Raw genomic sequence first — 23,389 nt, 5'->3', positions numbered from 1 at the left:
AACATTCGAAGAGTCCTTGAAAGACTTTCACATGTTTATTTCTGATACTCTAAGTGATCTTGAGACTACTTTGATTCCAATGTACATCCACACTTAGTGCAGATACAGGCTAGAGCCATGGACCACCTGACCTGGTATTGAAGGTAGGTTAACATAGCAACATGTTCATTAATCATCTTGGGTCCAAACATGTATTGAAAACCTCAAAGACCAAGCTTTAATTTGTTCGATTACAGTTGTCCTCACCTGACTTTAGGGCTTAAATTAAGAAATAATTAAGTCGTAATCTGCTTTTGATACTGGTTTTGTCTGGTTCTGGTACTGCTAATGGTAATGGTCAAACCAAACTCCTCTATTTGAAGAAACCTTGACCAACTTAATCATATGACTCATGCTTTTGCTTCTTTGATTCTGTGAGGCTTTGTTGGCAGCTTGGCCTTTTTATATTTTAGATTATTTGCCTGCCTATGAGAGAAGGAAAATTGTTGCAGCAATTGTCTGTTGAAGAAGCTACAGCGTACATTATCATATTGACACTCATCCAAGAGGCACATGCCATGTTAACTCAACACAATATATATATATATATATATATATATATATATATATATATCACTAACACAATGCCACCACAATATATATATATATATATATATATATATATATATCACTAACACAATGCCACCACTTTTAGTTAATGTTTGATATGAAAGTATTGTGATTGTGGTAGTGACAAAGATGGTGCGGGTGAGGGTGAGGGTGATGGTGAAGGTGGTCAATTCTAAGATGGTGGTGGTAGTGGTTGTAGTAATCATGGGAGTGTAGAGGCAACTTGGAAATAGGAAATGCGACAATGACGATGTTCGTATAATCAATCAACTGTAACAAATAGATAAATGACTTGTTTAGCAAAAAATGTAGTATTACGAGTCATTTATCTATTTTTTTACCGCTGATTTACTAAAACAACCTTAATTTTAATTGATTTGTTTGTAGAGATACTTTTATTGAGTGATTTATAGATCAATTCTAATTATAAGCCTAAAGTTTTGTAAATTGACTGTAAAAATAAAAAAAAAAAAAATATATATATATATAGAGTGATTTATAGATTAATTTTGATCATAAGTATAAAGTTGTGTAAGTTCTGATTTATAGTGTGATTTATTATTTGTGCCAACACAAGTTTTACAGAGTTTTTTGATTTAATGATTAAAAAGAAGTATATCATTAATCTTTGTGGTCCTTCCCACAATGGATAATAACCCTTATCTTTTATTTACCTTTCTTTTCCTCACGCGCTGCTTGTGTGCGCTTCTCTATGTGAAGCGTGAGAATATATCCACTGGAAGTCTTGAACCCTGGGCTCTGCAATACTCACACCAACTCTCCAAACCCACGCGCGTAAATCAGAATCCTTAAGTACACAGATACTCCAGACGACAGATTGTTTTCCACGCTCTACTTTCTCGCGTGGGTCAACAAATTTTCCACCCTAATTATAGACCATAATTAAGATAGGTAATTAAGCTTGATAATGATGATGATGATAGTAATCGTATTCCGGTCACGTGCTCCCTTTTGGATTCTTCTCTGTTTCTCACACCGTTCCCTGTGTGGAGCCCCCCATGTGATCTCGCTTTCAAAAAGGCCCACCTTGTTGCATGTAATATCAAGATTTGCCACTGCGTCCTTGTCATCTAGCTGCCAAGGCCAAGAGGGAAGGGAATAAAAACTGCTTGTGAGTGGGAAAAAAAGGAGAAAGTGGCGACACCACACGGACAGTGAAATTGGTGATTTGATATTTTCAAGACACACTTGTCTCTCACTCACTTGTCTTTTATTTTTGTAGAAAATTAATAAAAATAATTTAAAAACTTTAAATTTTAACGATAAAGACAAAATAAAAAATGAAGTAAACAGTATCAAAATTGACTTTTTCGTTAAAGTTCCTTTATTTTTATTATTACTTTTACTTTTCTCATCGGCTCTCCACGTTGCTTGAGGACCCCTTTTTGACATCACACTCATCACTTTGGAAGATATTCGTTCATGGAGATAGGGTCGGTACGTGGCGTTATTTTAAAATAATTATGTATGTTTAAGTTAAAAAAATATTTTATTGTAGATAATTAGAGGAGAAATTTTTTTTCATCACAAATTTGCTATTCCTTTGTGTTTATGTTGAAAATGTCAATCTCACATTGAAATTTATGATCTTGTATAATAATTGTATTAAAGAGCGTTGCACAATAGTTTAAAATCCTAGTTTAGATGATGTTGCATCTCTCTACCCATTGCTAAATTAATTAATATGGATTGCAAGTTTAGTGGGAATGGGATTTAAATGAGATAGATGTGAGGATTGGAGATTAGGAAGTACCAAAGAGTGAACGTGACACGCCTGACCCTAGTATTCACCAAACACCAGGGTAGGCATGTGTTGGCCGACACCTGAAGGTGACGAAACCATATCAGGATGCATGAGAACTAAAAACAAATAACTGAAATAAGTAAACTTATAAATTTAATTATAATGAATATGCAATTGTGGATCGTGATCAGAGCATACAACTAATCCGAGACACTAAAAAGTAATAATATTAAAATGAATGAAAAAAAAGGGATGGGTCCTACACCGAGAGGACTCGAATATGCCGATGCGGGAGTGCCTTGACGCTGTGATTCTACGCCTCGATTCTAAGTCCTAAGGGGGCGTAATACAAAACATGAGTGGACCAAGTTGATATATATAAGTAATATTAAAACAGTTAATCTTTAACGTACTAACCCCCATGTTTAGAAAACTCATATAGGATAATAAGTAATAGGTTTTTCCAAAAACCCTAGCATGCCATAAAACCTTTCATAAAACATATGCTTAGTAGCAGTAGCACAAGGCATATATATATATATATATATAAACATATATCTCCATTCGCTCGAAGGCACAACATCTTCCGGTTAAAGCCAATATAAATATCTTCTGGCCAAAGCCATCTACAAACGCCCGACCAAAGCCAATATAAATATCTTCCGCTTGTAGACACCAACCAAACGCCCGGCTGAAGCTAATCTTATATCTCCGGCCCATAGGCATCAACCAAATGCCCAGTCGAAGCCAATCTGATATCTCCCGCCCGTAGGCACCAACCAAACGCCCGACTGAAGCCAATCTTATATCTCCTGCCCGTAGGTACTAACCAAACGCCCAGCTGAAGTTAATCTTATATCTCCCGCCCGTATGCACCAACCAAATGCCCGACCGAAGCCAATATAAATATCAATCAACCTGTAGGCCCCTACATCACCCGACCGAAGCCATATATAGATATCATTCGACTCGTAGGCCCCTACATCACCCGACCGAAGCCATATATAAATATCATTCAAATAATTACTAAATAAGTACATAAACATAAATAGAATATTTCTAATATATATATACACCTCAAACGTAGCTCAGTAACTAAAACGTCATATCGTAAAACCACGTTCATAAATAGGTATATAGTCATCAATCATATATACTACAAAGAACGAAAAATCGATAAAGCATGATAATTCATAAAGCGTGAAACCAATTTACTCATAAACGTTTCATAAAATGCATCCATAAAATCATGTTGTTCATGTATGCATTTCTAAGAGTAAAATAATGCATTTTGGAAGGGGTCTACTCATTTTACACCGTTGGCGAAGAGCCGTGCAAACAAGAGTGAACGGAAACGCCACTAACAAACGCACTTAAGTACATAAAGGTACCAATTAATAAAACTATACTATAATGATTGGATTGAATTTCGGGAAACGGATGTCCTAAATGGATTCAAGACATCGAAAAACATAAGGGGGACCTTGGGTACCCTCATGCATCGCCTCACACGCCCTCACGCACCACTACACGCCGATTTGGGAAAGTTAGCAGGAAAAGTCGTCGTGGAGGCGAAGCACAGGCCAAGACAGACACCCACACGTGCCCACATGTAGGCCTACGCGCGGATTGACGCGCTGACTGGGTTATGGGTTTGCCTTCAGGGCTTGGCCCAAAAGCCTAAGGTTTGGGCTTGGCCTAGTGGGCTGGGCTTTGGGTTGGGCCACGACCCAAAGGTTTGGGCTAGCCTAGGGTTGTGGATCGGGTTTGACCCGTTTCAGACCAGGTTGGCCAGTTTCCATGAAAAAGAAGGCTAAAGCTTCCCAAGCTCCGTTCAACCCCAAAACTCAACTAAAATCTATCATGCAATATACCAAATTAAATCCCAAGGAACAAGGAAGATATTCATACCAATTTCAAGACGTGTGGTGGCCGAAGTTGACCGGAAAAAGGCCTAGAAGCCATGGGTTCTCATAGGAATCTGGGAAAAGTCCTCTGAAGTGTTTCTGCGTTAAACATTCGTACACAACTTAAAACTAACCTTAAACCAACATCCATAAGGTTAAGGGGGCCCCGCCTACATCAAGGGTTCGCAGGAGAACACATTAAATAGTGGCAGAGACATTGTTTCGTGAGAGGGAAAGAAAAGGAGAGCCTTGGTGGTCCAGGGTCACGACGGGAAGGTCATGAGGGTGATGGGGTTCACCAGAATGGCGAGGCCAGTGATGGTAGAAATGGTGCCGTCATTAAACGCCTAGGTTGGGGGGGAAGTTTGGAGCAAGAGAAGACATGATCCAAAAGGAAGAAAGGAGAGAAAGAGCCGAGAGACCAAAAACCAAAAGTGGGCCCCACCTGGGCACACCAAACATGACCCAAAAAGTACATTTCAAAATATCTTTCAACCTAAAGTGAAATTACGAAAATACCCTTCCATTCCTTAAATTTTAGGACGGGTTGTTACAGAACGTAATTTTGCAAAATAATGCAGAACTAAATGGAGATCTCAGTCATAGAATACAAGCTAGATGGATGAAGTGGAATAGTGCATTGGATGTGTTGTGCGACGGTCGTATGCCAATAAAGCTCAAGGGAAAATTTTGTAGGATGGCAATAAAATCATTGATACTTTATGTCACAAAAATGTTGAGCGGTCAAAAAGCAACACGTGCAAAAAATGAGTGTAGCAGAGATGAGAATGCTTTGTTGCATGGGTAGGCACACGAGAAGGTATAGGATTAAGAACGAGGACATAATGGGTAAAGTAGAAGTGACTGCAATTGAAGATAAGGTGAGAGAAAATCATTTAATATGGTTTGAAGGAGTGAACCGAAGACCTACAAATACTCCAGTTAGAAGATGTGGTTATGAAATGGAGGCTTAGGGCAAAATGGGGTAGAGGAAGACCTAGAAATTTTTTGAAAGAGATTATTAGAAAAGATATGGAGTACTTAGAGCTAACGGAAGACTTGATATAAAACTGTGCGCAATTATATTATAAAATTCATATAGTCGATATCACTTACTAGGATAAAAGCTTGGTTATTGTTGTGATTATTATTGTTGATGTCCTAGTATAAGTTCTAGCCAGGTTGCCATGGGTTCATGGTTATGGACATGTTCAAGTACAATCTGATGCACCTATTCTATAACATATCTAATAATCCAACCTTTTATGTTATATTCGACTAAATTTTTTAATTATAAGCAATTTTACTATATTAAGTTACAATAAAAGAAAAAAAAAAAAGAAAAAGCTTAAACTCAAAACATATGGATATTATAGCCGTAAACTGCCACTTAGTACTATGGTCTAGTGTTATTCATTTTCACTTATAAACAAAAGATTTTAGATTTGATTCTTTCTAAAGACGGATTTGAACCATATTATTACTAGTTGTTTAACTCATTTCATTCTCCTTAATGTATATAATATTGTTTGTTAAAAAAAAATAGCGGTAAGCTATCCACAACCAACCAACAAATCACACCACTTTCTAATAACTTCGCTGCAAATAGTTGTCAAATGCTTTGTGGTATTATTATAGAGCTTTTAAATAGTAAATACGTATAGTGAATATCAGATAATTTGAATGTTTAAACAAACGATATTATCTACACTAAAAAGATAGGAGAATATGTTAAGCCTTATAATAGACTAGCAATAATGTGGTTCAAATTCACCTTTAATGATAATCGAACCTAAGATCTCTTATTTATAAATAAAAAAAATATCAATATACCGTAATACTAAATAAAAAATATTTGAAACACTTAAGAATTTTCGTGCTTATGTGCCCCCATTAGAGTAAGGTGTACTATTAATCAACGTCAACTATTAGGTACTTTTTCTTTTATCCACTACCTTTTCGTCCGTTGGCTGGTCTTTTGTTGTTACCCTTTTTTCCTTGACTTTCACATTGTGTACCAAGATTCTCCACCAAAAGGCGAAATCTAAAAAGCAACGCCCCCATGCATGCCCACTCATCCCCCACAGCCTACGAAGTACTCCAACTACTCAACTATCCATCTACCTACACACAACTCAACACAACATCTAAGTGATATTCTGTGAGAGTAATATTAAGCGTACAACATATTTGCATCACAATTTTTTGTGCACTGATATATTCACACTATAGAAAGAAAGAATATACTATCAAATTTGTCATATATGAAATTCGAATTTAAAACACTTCACTAATAATGAATAAAAATACCGTTAAATTATAATAGTAAAGTGATCTATTTGTATCACACATAATCTCCGACTATGTGACATTGATATTTTAACTAAGCTCTACTCAGATAATTTATCAAAATAAAATTATCAATTAACTTGACATTTACACATACCACCACACAAGAATATAAACATGTCATATGACAACCATTACTCAATCAACAAGATCAAGAGTATCCATATACGAGCTAAGTCAAGTTTAACTACAATAGGATTATGTGGATTTGATCACACCGTCTAATTTGAATACCACGAGATATTTATATTCAAGGGGTAGAAGATTTGGGCTAAATCATAATGAGATTGTCCTAATAATTGACGAGGATAAAAACTTAAGACATTTCATTTATAAGTAAAGAAAAATGCTATTAGTATGTAGTGTAAACTATTGCATTGATAACATTTGATGTTCCTTACGGTGTTTTTGACACACCGAAAAGTTTCTTCCATGTAATCACATCCTTACACTCACTCAATTACATTATGATAAAGACAGGAACTGGATCCTTTTCTAAGCTCAGGATGAGGATCATTCTGAGCAGCTCATTCGGACCGTTAAAATTTGATCTAACGGTTTCAAACAGAAAATCCCTCTAAAAATTATAATAATTACAGCCGTTGGATTAAATTTGAACTGCCCGTATGGGCTTCTCATGAGGATACCCATCCTAAGATTAGGAGAGGATCCAGTTCCATTCTGTCACCCTTCCATTCCCAATATATCTCTCAATCTCTATCTCTCTATCTGCAGGAAAAGCAGCACAACCCACCATACAAACCAAGCAAATCTTCATCAATCATAGCCTCTCCTCAGAGCCAGATCTTCCTGTTCATGCTATTGGCGGCCACCACACCCACCACAGCTCAGTAAAAATTATAATGAGAAGAAACAATGGAATCAGATCAGAGACCCCATCGCACCAAAAGCAGCAGCAGCACCGCTAGTACGGCCACCAGCGAGCTCTTCATCTGCTTCACCACATCCCGCCTCTCTTCCTCTTCCATGAAGCTCTCCTCCAAGTCCCTCCTCAGCCCCGGCCGAGCCAGAGGAGCAGACCCCAACCAAATCTCCCTATCCTCCTCCCTCAGCCGCCGCCTCAAAACCAGCGGCAGCATGAAGGGCGGCCAAGCCTCCCCGATGTTCCCGAACGGGGGCACAAACAGAAAACGTGGGTGCGCTTTCGAAAACCCAGAACCCTCCTCCCCTAAAGTCACGTGTATCGGACAGGTGAGGGTGAAGACCAAGAAACAGGGCAAGAAAATGAGGATAATTACCAGATCCAGACGCAGGGGAACCGAAGCGAGTTTCAGAAGAACAGAGAGCTCCAACAACAATGCAGCTACTCAAAGTGAAGAGCTTTTCAATAACAACTTCCAAAGCTTGCACTTTCCGAATCACCAGATCAATGGAAGTAGTAGCAATAGTAATAATCAGCAGGAATGCATGAGGCAGAGAAACCAGAGGTGGGTTCATCTTCCCCTGACGATTTGCGAGGCCCTGAGGGCTTTCGGGTCGGAGTTTAACTGCCTGTTTCCGAACCGGTCTTCGTGTTTGTCAACTGACAAGGAGAAAGAAGAGAGTAGTAGTAGCACCAAGGAGGTGAGATCAGAGAGTGGAGGGTCGTCTTCCTGCGGTGCGGTTTTTGCGCGGTGGTTTGTGGCGTTGCAAGACGGGGATGGGAAAGGGAGGCAGATTGAGCTGGTGGTGGGGGACGATCAGGAGAGGACGGAGAGGGGGAGTGAGAGCAGCGGTGGCCGTAGCCAGCGGAGGCACGTGTTTGAAGGGATTGAGTTCAAGGAAGAGAGATTCAATGAGGGTGGTGGAGCGGTGGAGGAGGAAGGAGGGAGAGTGAGTATTTGTGTTCCTCCGAAGAATGCGCTTTTGCTTATGAGGTGCAGATCTGATCCGGTTAAAATGGCTGCACTTGCTAATAGATTCTGGGAGATGCCTGCTGCCGAGGAAAATGAAGAAGATCAAGAGGATGACAATGAGGGTAGTAATGTAAAAGCAGAGAAAGTTGCTGGACGAGAAGTCGTTGAGAAAATGGGAATGGGGTCGGAGGTGGAAGCGGCGGCGGAGGCGGAGTCGGCGGAGCGGGAGGATGGAGAGTGTGAGGAATGGTTTCGCGAAGGCGAAGAGCATGGAGATTCGGAAGAACTAGTAGAAAGCTTGGGCTTCGAAGTAGACGAGGAGTTGAAAGAAGATTTGGATGAGAACTCGGAAAAATGTCTGCAAATTTCTGAGGAAGTGCGAGACATTAAAGAGAAAGTCCAATGCCAAGTGGAAGAAGAGTTCTTCGAACAAGACGAGGAACAAAAATCGGATGTGACAGGACTGCAAGCAGTGTCGGAAGATTTGTGTTCGACAGAAGTTGTCGTAGATCCGGAAAATTTGGAGCTTGAAGAACAAGCGCAGCAAGAACAAGAAGAAGATGAAGAGAGAGAAGAGGAAGTGAGTGAGGCGAAGATTCCAGAACCTTCCATTGATTCTGTACAGTCAGAAGAAGTAGAAGGAGAAGAAGAGAAAACGGAGGCTGAAGTTGCAGAGGAGTCAACGGAAGAAGAAACAGAGACAGTGATGGCAGATAGACCCGAACCGGATCCCGAGCCGGAACCAGAACCCGAACACCCGAACATGCATTTGGGTACTGGGTCGAAGCGGGTCGGTCAAAACTCGGTCTTGCCGGACTGCCTGCTGCTAATGATGTGCGAGCCGAAGCTGTCGATGGAGGTGTCCAAGGAGACCTGGGTATGCAGCACGGACTTCATCCGGTGCCTGCCGGAGCGACACGTCAAGAAAATCGACGTCCCGAATGAGGCGAAGAAGCGAGTGAGCATCGACTCGAAGCCTCCTTTGGCGCCAGTGGTTCAGCAGCCGGTAATGATGCAGCCGCCGCGGTCGTCTTGTTCATTTCCGGTTCAGGAAGGCCCCGTGTCGATGGCGACGATGATCGGACAGAAGCTGGTGGGGTCCGCTGGTTACGAACCGTTTGTACTTACGCGATGCAAGTCGGAGCCGATGAGGTCGGCGGCTAAGCTAGCGGCGGCGCCGGAGACGTGTTTTTGGAAGAATAGGAAGCTGGAGCAGCATAGGCAGCCTGCGATGGGCGTCGGCGCGGCTGGGGTAGGGTTTTGAGCCGGAGATAATTAATTTGGATTGTGAAAAAAAAAAAAAAAAATGTAGGAAGTTTGTACGATTATATGTATGGGATGGGAGTGACTAGGGTTTTGCAGAGTGCTAAATTATTGCTCTCTAATTTCGTTTGTACATTTTTATGTAGGGATGATTTTCTATAAATTCATTTTTACGTTGCCCTTTCCGATCCTCATGTTCTGATAAGTTAATTTGACGACCTTTTCTGTAAATGATCCATCCATACAAGTTACATTAAAAGGAGGAACGAGGTTTTCTTCTCTCAACTTGAGAGCTTCTCTCTCTTAGTGAGAGATTTTCTCAACCTCAGTGAGTGTTTCCAATCCTGACTTCCAGTCTAGCTGTCGGTTTTAGCTCCGGCTAAGGTCGGTGGTAGTCCATTTTCTTTTGCTTTTTCTGATTTTCTTCGTTTTCCAGCCTTGTTCTTCCATTTGAACCCTTCCTTGCTCTGATCGGAAAATTTCTTTTTCCGATCTCCCTTATCTTCTTCCCAGTACAGTCACATCACCAACCAAAAAAAAAAAAAAAAAAATGCAAACACTTTGAAGAATAAGGAGCAAATTCAAATTGTGAATACTTTATTTCTTTAAAGGAAGAAGTCGACTCCAAAGCCTTATTAAAAGAAAAAAGGCTTAAAGTACAAAGAATGGAAGACATTACTTGAAAGCTATGTCCCTAATACCACGGCGACGATCTTCAAGCAAGCCTTCCAAAGTCTTCAAAGTCTCCACATTAGTGGGAGACAAGATGGGTAACTCCATAGCCATGCTTTCTCTTCCTCTAGGCGTGAAATCTCCTCTTGATGCTGAGAAAATGTAGCTTCTTGCTTCGAGAGAACACCCTGAAGTCGTGATGCTTCAACTTCTAACTGTTCTCGTTCTCACACAAATGCTTCTAGACGTGCTTGGACGGAAGCTAAAGAAGTCCTTGTGACTTGATAACTTTCCGAAGCAACTTGCTGAGAAGACCGAACTTGGGCAATTGATAAGTCTATTGCCGCAAGTTACTGAGCTTTAACCTTTGGATTCAACTTCTTAGAGGAAACAACATGCAAAGAAGAATACTCAGTTGAGGTAGCCATAAGCTCGACAATCTTGACTCTCAAGAGTGAGAAATCAACATTAAGTTTGTCAATCGCAGAAACAAGCTTCGACAAGTCCTTATTGAGCAACGCAAGGTCTTTCAATGGGCACTTTGAAATCCTCTTCTCAATATGGCTTTTGATATCCATGGCCACACGAAGGTTGATGCGATGGATAAGCTGCTCAGTACCACTAAGGTTCGGCCCTCTCAAAGAGATCTCAAAGCTAGCTGGCAAGGGTGTTGGACGCATGACGGGCTCTTGCATACCTAAACCTACACATGGCAAACTTGGGCAACTTGGCAGATTTGTAGCAAGCTTTGCACTAGGCGGATCCCCAATCTCCTCATCTGTGGGTAGATTGCCTCCAAATAGCATCTCCGTAAATTAATGAACTTCAATGCTCAAAGAAAGCATGAAGGATGGAAGGATGACGATCATAAATAAACAAAGATGTGTATATGCCCACGTTAGTAAGCACATCTTTGGATCATCTCAAGACATCTTCAAGCCACTTCTAGTAAAACTCAGCAAAGATGGCTTCTCCAGTAGTCGATAAGGTGCTATTCTAGTCATAGCTCCGCTACGGATGCAATCGCCAAGCAGCTTAAATGAAGTCGGTGAATTGTCACGAACATGGTGCGAAGGATTCAAGATAAGAATCCTCGACGTACACGCCTTCTTCTTTGTATTTGGTTGACCAAAATCTGTCACTCCCAAGATACTTTAGAAGACCATGACTTGATATGCATCGAGTTGTCTTTCGTAGGAAAAACAAGCACCTTAGGGCCAGTCAACGGCCCACAAAGCTTCAACGTCATTCCCCTATCTTGCAATTCGCCTTCATTCGCAAGAATGGTGATGGTATTGCTCTTAAAACACTTGAAAAATACCATGGCTGCAACAAAGCAAACAAGGCAACATAAGCATAAGAGTGGGGCGGCAAAAAACAAAAAATTTGCTTCACTAAAGGAAAAGACATGCAAGACAAGCCTCATGAGTGTTGAAAGATGAAGATGACAAAGTCACAACGACAAAAAAAAATCAACCACAAGCTTGAGCAGCACAACAAAGAGGACAGCTACAAGACGGTCCTTCAAAGCACGTTACAATAGCAAAGAAAACCAAAATGCTATGCAATCGCACTACGCAACCCCGCAGCGATTACGCAAGCAATTTCTTGTACTGCACGACAACGTCACCATCGAGGGAAACTGCGACCAAAAGGCACTACACAGCGTAACCTCGATGCAGTCTTTTGCACAGCACCACACGGTAAAAAGTGACACACTGTAACAAGCTTTAAGCAGCTACAACTCATGGCAGCAAGCAGAGTCAATATGCATGGCAAGGATGTGTTGTGACAAGAACACACGCCCAATTGTCCTATAAATAAAGGTCAATTGCTTCCTAATATTATAGGGAAGATACGTACCAAACAACAAAAGGAAAAAAAAAAAAAGGAAGTACATTCCAACCAAAAGAAGGAAGCAAATTCCAAGCAAAAAATGGCAAGATGATTTCGGCCATAAAGGGAAAAAAGCATGCTGTTTTTGTAACGAAAAAAGCAAAGAAAAGAAAAGGACAAAAAAAGAAAAAAAAAAAAAAGAAAAAGGAAAGGGCTTCAAAATTTCCAAAACATCAAAGGAAAATACCTTTCCTTGACAAAATATAAAAGGCAATCCCTCCAAAATAAGGACAAGCCTTCAAGTTTCCCAGACCAAAAGGAAAACACTCCCTTGGCCGAAAAAATGGAAAGGGAAAGGAAAAAAAAAAAATGCAAATCCTACTTACCTAAGGACAAGCATTAAATATTTCCAAAACCTTGAAGGGAATCACAAAAGCTTTCCAACACTTTGAAGGAAATCATCCTTATTACCAAAATTGAAGGGTAGGAAGGAAAAACATTTTTTCCCACAACCACAAGAAAAAAAAATCCAAATCTCAAAATATACCAAATTTATTTTCAAAATTATGGAAAATCAATACGCACAATAAGTATGTGCCGATTTATCCATTTCCAAAATTTCTTTCAAGATCAAGCCTCTATGGCCCTTGAAGAAAAGTTTCATTTCTTTCAAGATCAAGCCTCGATGGCACTTGAAGAAAAAAAATTTCATTTCGTTCAAGACTACGCCTCTACGGCCCTTGAAGAATAGTTTCATTTCTTTCAAGATCAAGCCTTTACGGCCCTTGAATAAAAGTTTCATTTCTTTCTTGAAGGAAAATTTCATTGCTTTCAAGATCAAACCTCTATGGCATTTGAAGAAAATTTTCATTTCTTTCAAGATCAAGCCTCTACTGCCTCTGAAGAAAGTTTTCATTTATTCAAGACCAAGCCTCAATGGCCCTTGAAGAAGTGTTTCGTTCAATAAATACACCTCAACGGCCTTTGATGAAATTCATCATGTCAATTCAAGAAGTACGCCTCTACAGCCCTTGAAGAAGCAAACTAATTCAAGATCAAGTCTCAACGACCCTTGAGTTAGAACATTCACATTGCAGGACTTTAAAACACGTTTTCTACATGTGACAAGCACATGCCTACAACGCACCTTGAAGTTGGGGCATTTGTAGACATGTAAATTTCGTTGCATGCAAATGATGCATGTGACATATGACTCATCACAATGGACAAGTCATCAATGACATATGACACAAATCAAGCAAATGAAGCTCAAAAGCATTCCTAAAATACGGCAAAGGGGAGGAAATCTCCTTAAAATCGGCAAGGGGCCCAAATTGCTTCCAAAACCGGAATGAAAGCTAAAATATCTTCACAAAACAAGCAAAAATTGAAGATTGCTCGCAGAATAGGCAAGAAAGCCCTAAAAATCAGCCAAGCAAGGGAAATTGGTTGAAATTAAGAGACAAAACATGACTAAATTTTCCCATGGACGAATCAAGACACAAATCAAAGCTAAATCCATCCAAAGGCAAGCTTTGAGAAGTCTATAAATACAAGGTTCTCAGACAAGCATAAAGGTTGACAATTTCTACATTGAAGGGCCGAAATTCTCACAAAAGGAGAACCTCTGCCAAATGTTTGAAGACTAATACGCTACCAAAGCTCTCTTCGAAGGACGTACAACCAAAGCCGAAGCTTTCTTTCGACCAAAGCCAAAGCATTCCCTTGAAGAATCAACAATCACTTGTGCCGATTCCTTCAACACTTTGTTGCAAGCTTAAAACTTGTAACGACATTCGATTCAAGATCAAGTCGCCAAGACCCTTGAATCAACAAAATCCCACATCAACATCACCTTTGCCATAGATCATACACAAACCTAGAGGTGAAGACTATCCACGCATTGTTTCAAGCTCAAAACTTGAAGCAACTGTTCAATCGTTCGCCCGAGATCAAGTCATCGTGACCCTTGGATCAACAACTTACACATCTACATCAAATTTGAAGACTGAATTAGAGGAAAATTGTAAACAAAGATTGTAACCTACAAATTCATTAATACAAATCTACTTTGTACACGAGTTCTTGTTTCATTTATCACAGGAATTTTCGTGTTTATAGGGTGTTTGTATTTTTGTTATCTGCTTTTGGTGAATTGAATGGTGAAAGTAAAAAACACATGATGTAAATGGTGAAAGGTGGTGAAACATGGGTGCTATAATAATGGGGTTTATCTACAGCCATTGTCAAATTCAGAACTACCCTTCGATAGGGAATTCAACTCCACCTTGCAATTTTCTGGGGATTTTATCTAGGCTTATTTTTAGCTATAGAACTGTAATTTGTATTATTATTTAGTATATTTTGATATATATTATGGTTTTAGATTGTTAGATGTTGGATAAATAATTCAACGGTTGAGATCTCACAACAGAACAATTTAGTGTATAAGATGATTTTTGTCTTATTCTTTATAAAATTCCATTTTAATCATATGCTCTCTTGTCTTGTGTTACCGTATTTCCTGTATTCATCATTCGTCTCTTTCAACCCTATTTCATCAACTAGGTTAAGAGAAACATTAATTCGCTGACTCTCTAATTTTTTCAGCAAAGATAATTGAGATAGGTCAAATAAATTGCAAGTTTTAATGACAAATTGCCAATCTTTGAGAGATTGAGCCATTTAGGATAGCCATGGAGGAAACTTGGGGTAATTTCACGAGGTTTTAGTTTTGGATAATGTTAGGAAGATCAAATTTCTAAGGTTGTTTTTGCTATCTCATTAATCCTAAACGTGAAGACGAGTTGCAAAGTCCAAAGAGCCCTTGTCTCGCCAGTGAAGTTAATGTGTCTTTCAACCTTGTTGACGGAGCGGGTAATATGGGACACAAAAATGTGTATATTGAGTAAAGTGAGACATAACAAAGTGTACAGAGTATGATAAGATTTTGTACAAGTACATGATTGGCTTCAATGCTACGTAACACTTAATGATATGAGTGTTTCAATTGTTAGTTTTGATTTCTAAAACTATTAGATATTTTATTTTCAACCTCAATTTTTAATTTTTCGTAACAGTCAATGTTACTGCAATAGAAGAAAAGTTGCTTTGTTTTCACCCACATTGGCTATAGGTGGTGGCATAAAAAAGTTGACAACTATTGTAGATAGTTACACCAACAACAAACGTACAAAAAAAATAATAATTAACGAATAATACCAAAAACAAGAAAAGTTGGGGAGGGAAGAGCTACGATGGGAAGAGCTGTAAAGAAGAGCAAAGCAGGTTTTAGTTGGCCTCATTATCTGTCTACGATTTCCTCATGAATTGGACAAATCGCCTCACTTTCTACTTGCAAATCCATAAATCATGTAGCAAGGTTATTGGTGGATGCTCAATCGTACGAGGGACAAGTCTTGTCATGTTTTCCATTTCTTTTGTGACGAATGCTGAGAGAGAGAGAGAGAGAGTTTTTACTTTTTCATTTTTGTTTTTGATTAAGGAGTGTAATTAGTTTTTAATTTTTTTTAAAAAGAGTATGAGACAATGATAATGAGATCTCTTAATAAGGGCATATTTTTCTTAATATTACATAATTACCATTTTACCCTCTTTATGTAAATGTTGTGTATCAAAAGTGAGGGTAAAATAGTAAAAATGGGGATATAATTGTCATTTTGTCAAAAGGTACAAAATTACTATTTTGCCCTCCTCATGTCAACATTGTGCATTCAAAAGTGAGGGGCAAAATTGGAAGAAAAGGGGGCAAAAAGTTGACAAGCCTTATTCTCTTAATAATATAGATAATAAAACACAAGGGGTTCATTTTGTCGTGAACTGAGGAGACTCATAGACACATTTCAGACTCTCCTTAGCCATCATCGTGTGATTCACACAACGTCATGAATTGAACTCAGAACATGCCATGTGAAATACAAGCCTAAAATTTGTTCCCAACCACTGGACAATTGGATATTGAAATCATCACAAATATGTATAATTTTTAATTTAACGTCCACATTAGTCAAACATGAGACTTACGCTAATCAAGTGTGAAACAACTACCCGGATATGCTAATTGGTCAAGTATGGTCATGTTGAGTTAGTAGCATTTGAGATTTGCAGACATAGACATAGTCATATTAAGTGGTAATTGGTCAAGTTTTGTCATGTTGTTTTACACAACATATCGGGGTATCTGTGCTGAACACTGAATATGTTTGTGTAAAAACATGCTGTGCTATTTGCAGATATCGACTTAGCCATATTGCCTAGTGCAAATGCGCTTCTTTTATTCACCTCTAGTTAAACTCTATTCATGCAGTTTAGATTTGTTAAAGATAAAAGGCTTTTTAGCTAAAATGGTCTCTGAGATTTGCATAACACATAACTTTGGTCCCTGAGATTGAAAATCAATAGAAATGATCCCTGAGATTGTTCACTATCCCTCATTTTGGTCCTTCCTTTAAAAACTCTTTGGGCAATTTTCAAAGCCTCATAACTCAGTCGTTTTTTAACCAAATTCAACCTATAATATATCAAAATGAAGATAGAAAAGTGTAGAACATGATTATACCTATTTGAAAGCCCAATGGTTGCCAGAGATGGCCGGAAAATAGCCTGAAAAGTGACTGGTCCGCGGAAAAACTGGAAAACTTGCCAGAAACAGGGTGAATTTTAAACATTCATAACTTATTCAATACTCAACGAAATCGAGTAATTGAAAAAATAAAATCATACTTTTCGACGATACGAAGAGAATGGTACCTTTCTTGATGGCTAGATGGCCATGGTTTGACTGAAAAATGGCTCGAAAGTGGCTTTCTTGGTCTCGAGTTAGCCACTTTTGAACCTTTTTCTGGCCAAACCACCGCAAATTAGCCATCGAGAAAGATACCATTATCTTTATCTCGTCGAGAAGTATGATTTTCGTTTTTTAATCACTCGATTTGGTTTAGTATTGAAGAAGTTATGAACGTTTAAAGTTTACCCAGTTTCCGACGAGTTTTCCAGTTTTCCCGCGGACCAGTCACCTTTCAGCCTATTTTCCGGCCATCTTCGGCAACCATTGGGCTTCCAAATGGTATAATCTTGTTCTACATTTCCCTATCTTCATTTTGATATATTATGGGTCAAATTTGGTTAAAAAACGATTGAGTTACGAAGTTTTGAAAATTGCCGAAAGAGTTTTTAATGGAAGGACCAAAATGATTGATGATGGGCAATCTCATGGACCATTTCTATTGATTTTCAATCTCAGAGACCAAAGTATGTATTATGCAAATCTCAAAGACCATTTTGGTTAAAAAGCCAAAGTAAAATATCACAACATAGACAATTCTAATAACAAAGTAGTTAGGCAAGTGGTCATTTACCACAATGGTGGAAAGATGTTGAGCCATTGCATGACAGCGTGAGGTCAGTGGTTAATCTAACTTCTAATCTAACAAAATCTATCGTTTGACCAAAAAAAAAAAAAACCCAAAGTAGTTAGAAAACCTATATGTGGAGAAGGGTATCCAATTTCAAAGAGAATATGGCCGACCTTGAGAGAGTGCAGGCGATACACCAACACATGCCCTGTAATGAAAAGAATTGATTAATAAGGTTCTTAATTAAAATTCCGCACATAGAACACCCGAAATCTTAGAACCGGTCATGGAAGAGAACACCTAAGCCTTCTATATTGATTAACAAAACTGTATCAGCAGCCCAAATATAGAAAACTGTATTATTCTTCCACTTGAACTTTGAATTCAAAAAGAAATTAATTTTGAGAGAATGTATAACGGTCTTGCTATTGACGCTTCAAAAATATCATTCTGCACTATTTTTTCACACATTTCTTTTTGTTTATATAAATTTAACTGTATGATGACTTTTTCCGAATACTAACAGCTCCCAATATTGTATGCGTGGTAGTCCGTCAAACCAAATCCATATCCTTCATGTCAAGGTGGTCCTTCGAAGTTCAATACGGTTTCTCACAAAATCTTCCATGGAGAAAGATTTGTTCCACAAGTGGAGAAAGATATACAAATTAATCAGTACACTTAATCACAAAAACCCATACAGAAATTCCCTTGAGCCCTGTGTACCTCCGGCCTAAATGTAATCCTACTAAAAAAAAATGCACTGTTTCAAAAATTTTGGTAGGCCAAATTCCCTATGGTCTAGTAATAGATGTCTATGTTTTGTTCGAGAAAGTCTTTGGTTCGATTCACTTAGATGAGAAATGCTAGCAACCTTTTTATTTACTCGTTCTACTTTTTTTTCTCACCTTACAATGTTGCAAAATGATCAAAATTGTCTGTTTTCTAGGTCACTCTTTAAAGATTTTTTGTACTAAAATTGAACCAAATTCGAAATCTTTTATTCATGAAACAGTTATTCAATAAATAGACTAACTATTTTATCAAACGATTAAACAATTGTTGATTTGATTGATTTTTTACAGAATTAATCTAATGATCTTTAGAGGATGAATTAGAGAATAAACAGTTTTGATCATTTGCAATATTACAAAATGAAAGAAAGAAGAGTCGAGAAAGGAGAGCGAAATGTGAGTAACATCGCCCACTCAAATATGAGAACAATATTTACGTGATGAGTTCGACAATATCACCGCCGTGCAATGACCTAAAAGCATGTTCTCGTACAACTTCCATTTCCCCGTGAAGTAAAAGAATAGCTGCATGCATGGTACTTCTAAGTTCGTATTAGTCACGATATGCATCATAGACACGATTAATTAATTTTTAATTGAGAAGTCGGTCAACTTCTTCCTTCAAAAGTAAAGCCAATTTTATCTACTTAACCAAATCCACTATACTTGTGGAGCTTAACGTTTAGCCAGAATAATATATATACTTTGATTAAAAAGCCAACCAAACCCAACAATTAATCTGTTCATTTTACTTGAGAGAGAGAGAGAGAGAGAGAGAGAGAGAGAGAATGGTTTGGAAGAAGGAATACTTAGATTTAATCTTGGTCCCAACTGGGTTGCTAATCATGCTTTGCTACCATCTTTTTCTTCTGTATAGATACCTAAGACATCCTGAAACTACAGTCATTGGCAATGAAAACCACTGCAGAAAAGCTTGGGTTGAGAGAATGCTGCAGGTCAGTATATAAGATTCCACTTTTAATCTTTCTCTTTGCTTAGAATGCGGGATGCAGATTCACAGTCTGACAATATCAGCATTTGTTAGACAAGTCTGGCAAGAGAAAACACAGTATATAACTCTATTTGGTCTTTAATTAATTGCAGGTTGATGCAAGGGACAGAGGTATGTCCCTAGCTGTAATCTCTAGCACCACAACAGCAGCAAATTTCTTAGCCTCAACCTCTCTAGCCTTAAGCTCTCTCATCGGAGCATGGATTGGAAACTCTTCGCACAATGTCTTCACGAGCACTATTACATACGGCGACACAAGTCCTACGCTAGTTTCCGTCAAATATATTAGCATTCTGGCCTGCTTCCTGCTGGCCTTAGCTTCTTTTTTACATTGTATAAGAGACTTTGTTCATGCCAATTTCCTCATCAGTATGCCAGACAGTGATATTCCTCAGGAGCATGTCGAGAAGGCGGTGATAAGTGGAGGCTTGTTCTGGACATTGGGGCTAAGAGCTATCTACTTTGCCACTACTTTGCTGCTTTGGATTTTTGGTCCAATTCCGATGTTTGTTTGCTCAGTGACCATGGTGTTGGTTTTGCACAGGCTTGATTCAAATTCCACTCCTTTGCATCAGTTCCGACCAGTTGGGAGACGTGATAATATGATCAGAAAAATTGATGAAGAAAAACACAGAATCGAAAGGGCTAATGCGCAACATGAAAAAAGATCACACATGCATGGAAGCACAACTCAAGAACCACCAGAACCAAGTACGAGATTAGATTCAGAGGCAACAAGTTAAACTCTAGCAGAAGATTTTGGAAATTGAGAGAGAGAGAGAGAGAGAGAGAGAGAGAGAGACAATCACATGTTTTGTATTCTAATTCCAATCTTAAAATTTTTATAGCAAACTTTGACATGATGTGATTTGGTGATTTTCGTAATTTACACTTTTGAGCATAGAAAACTGATTTTTGCACTCTCGTTTTTCTTTCTGTAAAACTCAATGAGCAAAGATACACAAACATTCATGGCAGCTGCTAAGAACCGCTTCATCTTTGACAAACATATATTAATATTGAATAGGATCTTGAGTGCAGAGAGATTGATCACGAAAAATAACACGGCCAGAAATGGCACAGATTTCATTCAAACAGTATATTTACCTAGAAATAAGCTGAAATGACAAAACCTGCTTCTGCGTCAATGTTGGTTCTACTCTATTGTGTTCCATCTGAACTTTGATCATCCTTATTGCTGTTCTCACCACTATTTGCGGGGCTTTCAACCGTTGAATTCAGTGAGCCTGACTGCTCCTTACCTTGAGTCTGAGTGTCTTCATTTATATCTTCCATGATAGAGTTGATGGCGAGCTGACCAGCATAAAGGACTAAACCCACAGCATTGATGCCGAACACAAATGTTGCAAGGTAGCACAACCCATTTATAATGGTCCTGCCAACAGAAGAAAAAAAAGGTGATCATTTTCCGATCAATTAAAAGCAAGGAAAACCGGAAGGAATTAGTAGTAGGAGCTACCTTATGGTTATTGTAATCTGACGAACCTGAAAAGTAGAAACACAAGTACAATGTTCAAAGGCCAGGATGGATTCAATGAAAATTAGCCAAGTTCACACACCAACAAGAATACAAATGAAAAGCGGTCTTGGAGTGCAATATTTCTACCACGACATTCAATTGGACAAAAAAAGAAGAAAAAAGAGCAAGAGCATTTTGTGCCTCAAGTCGTGTAAGGTATCACCAGTGATAGTACGAACTATTTAAGAACTTAACATTCTTAATCCTACGGTTCTATTTTGTATTTACGCTGAACTTAGAGCACACAGGTAATCCCAATACACAAGAAATGAAGCAACACGAATTCAGACGCAGTAAAAGTGCAAGGGATTTTATCTGGATCATTATTCTTTCCTATGGAATTGAGAGAAAATGTGATAGTAGCGTAAACTCATAAGAACCATTGTGTTGGTTAAACACAAAAAATATGTCCAGAACAGAAAAATCAAGGACACGAGCAATGAAGGGACAAACCGAAAAATTATCAGAAATAGTTTGGCGGTTGAGAGATGCTTCAATTGTAGTAGTGAACTTATAAAGAATAAGCGCAATGACGCCAGCTGATATTCCACCCAACAACGCCTGAACAGGTGACGGTGGACCTTTTGCTTCAACAGAACCTGTAGACAGTGCTTTCAGGCTATCCAAAGCCTCATCCTTCAATGACTTCTTCACTCCAGATGACCTATATTTCTAGGTACCAAAATCACTCCATCAAAGCCCACAAATTGGCTCACACTAACACATAAAAATTGTATTTAAAGTGAATGGAAAATTGTATCCCAATTTCTCAAAATCCAAAATTAACACATTAAAATTAAAGTACATATAATCAGTGAAAATCATTCCTGGCAAGTGGTGGACCGCCCGGGTGGATATGGCTTCCTCTTCAACCTGCAACGTTCTGGATTCAAACCCTCCCTCCAATTTGTGTAGCTTACAGTAGTGATTTGTTTGTAATTTAAAAGCATTCCCCAAAACTCCAAAAAACTTGTAATTGAAAGTAAAAGGCAATTCCCAAAATTCGAAACTTTAGCAATAACTACACACAAAAAACAGTAATTTGTACACAGTAATGAAGCGAAAGCTACAGTCTTTACCAGTTCTTTAGCACGCTTGGCACGGCGTCGCAGCGAGCGAAAGAGGAAGACAGTGATGGCTCCTGTGAGAAGAACACTGGTGGCCACTTGGAGAGATGAAGGGTCATCATTGGTGGCAAACACTGGAGAAGAAGACGGGGGCAATTCTTCGGGACCGTCTGGAGCAAATTCTAAGGGAGTGTATGGAGTTGCGGTGGTGGGTTCTTGAGCTTCGGCTAGCCATTGTTCGGGTCCGGCTCTGGAATGGGCTGAGACAGGGCAGAGACTGGTGGGTTTGTGGAGAAAGGTGAGAGGAAAAGGTGATAGATTGGGAGGTGAGAGAAAGTGGGTTTGGGGATGAGAGAGAAAGATGTGGAAATTGGAAAGGAGAAGGTGTTGGGTCTGCAACATTTGAGGGATTTTAGAGAGGGAGAGGGAGCTGAGCTGCTGAGGAGTTCAGTCGCGGCTGTGTTTTTTATTTTTGTTTCTCATCAATCAAAGATGACATCTTCTTTTGCATATTTTGGATTTTGGTAGGCTTATGAAAATATCTGTTATCCCCTCCAGACCTTCAACCATATTTCATGTGAACATTGATATATATATATATTGTAGGGCTAACGAATTTCAACATTTAGAGTATATTATTCATAAGTTATTTTTGTAAAAAATTAGACAAATTCTAAACCACTAATATATTCATTTGTATTAAGAAAAAAAAAGAATACGGTTATTCAAAGAAATTGGGTGTAGTCAAATTAAGATTTGATAGTATTTTAATAGATTTTAAAATCAGGATATAGTCAATTAGGAGTTTGAAGGAAGATTTTAAAAGATTTGAAAATCATGGTGTAATCAAATTAGGATTTGAAGAATACATTTAAACCCATGAATAGTGAATTAAAAATAAAAAAAATCCATACAAATCTAAGTACAGTGAAAATACCAAAAATTTGCTAAGATTTTTGTAAATGAAGGTTTTTGATGGATTTGAGGGTGGGAAGGATAAATACAAAACGTCATCAACAATCCAACCCTCCCCCTTATGATTTCTTTTCATGAGCAAAGACGATGAACAGTCCTACCATGAATTCTTCTCCACTTTTTCTTTCACTTCTTTTTGTCCTTCCTCCGCAGGTTTGAGGATATATCTACCATGGTTCTGATGCTTGGTCTGTTTCTCATACTATAATTGGGGCTGCTGTCGTGGGAAAAAAATAAGGGGTGCTACATTTTAGCCACTGTAAATGGATTTGAAAGAGAAGGTGGAGGAGGGGGATGGAGAATCTGATGAGTTGCAGAAGCTGGATTTGAAGGAGGTGGAGGGCGGATAAGGAGTAGAAGAAGAACAGA

The 23,389-nt window shown here is 38.6% G+C and overlaps 3 protein-coding genes across 4 annotated transcripts; 2 read left to right on the top strand and 1 right to left on the bottom strand.

The window, feature by feature from the left end:
- The first annotated feature begins 7,291 nt into the window (after positions 1 to 7,291).
- LOC103933313 lies at positions 7,292 to 9,934 on the top strand. Its single transcript, XM_048586970.1, has one exon. The coding sequence runs from the start codon at positions 7,507 to 7,509 to the stop codon at positions 9,748 to 9,750; it is 2,244 nt and encodes a 747-aa protein (XP_048442927.1). The 5' UTR covers positions 7,292 to 7,506; the 3' UTR covers positions 9,751 to 9,934.
- A 9,260-nt stretch (positions 9,935 to 19,194) lies between these two features.
- LOC108866017 lies at positions 19,195 to 20,181 on the top strand. Its single transcript, XM_018643969.2, has 2 exons — positions 19,195 to 19,382; positions 19,531 to 20,181. Exons 1-2 carry the CDS (start codon positions 19,215 to 19,217, stop codon positions 20,179 to 20,181), a joined length of 819 nt encoding a protein of 272 aa, XP_018499485.2. The 5' UTR covers positions 19,195 to 19,214.
- LOC103932610 lies at positions 19,479 to 22,623 on the bottom strand. Of its 2 annotated transcripts, XR_665022.3 has the most exons (5): positions 22,058 to 22,623; positions 21,432 to 21,650; positions 20,919 to 20,944; positions 20,546 to 20,834; positions 19,479 to 20,002 (listed from the first exon to the last, which is right to left on the bottom strand). XR_665022.3 is itself a non-coding variant. In XM_009342242.3 (4 exons), exons 1-4 carry the CDS (start codon positions 22,445 to 22,447, stop codon positions 20,600 to 20,602), a joined length of 870 nt encoding a protein of 289 aa, XP_009340517.1. In that variant the 5' UTR covers positions 22,448 to 22,623; the 3' UTR covers positions 20,407 to 20,599. The 2 variants fall into 2 exon arrangements, 1 of the variants encoding a protein (XP_009340517.1); XM_009342242.3 differs by lacking the exon at positions 19,479 to 20,002 and having other exon boundaries at positions 20,407 to 20,834.
- Positions 22,624 to 23,389: the final 766 nt, after the last annotated feature.

The sequence above is a fragment of a genome, unplaced genomic scaffold (assembly GCF_019419815.1).
Source record: "Pyrus x bretschneideri cultivar Hongxiangsu unplaced genomic scaffold, Pyrus_bretschneideri_v1 Contig25, whole genome shotgun sequence".
Lineage (NCBI taxonomy): Eukaryota > Viridiplantae > Streptophyta > Magnoliopsida > Rosales > Rosaceae > Pyrus > Pyrus x bretschneideri.
Note: the sequence above shows the minus strand (reverse complement) of the source record. Positions and strands in the feature narration are given on the sequence as shown.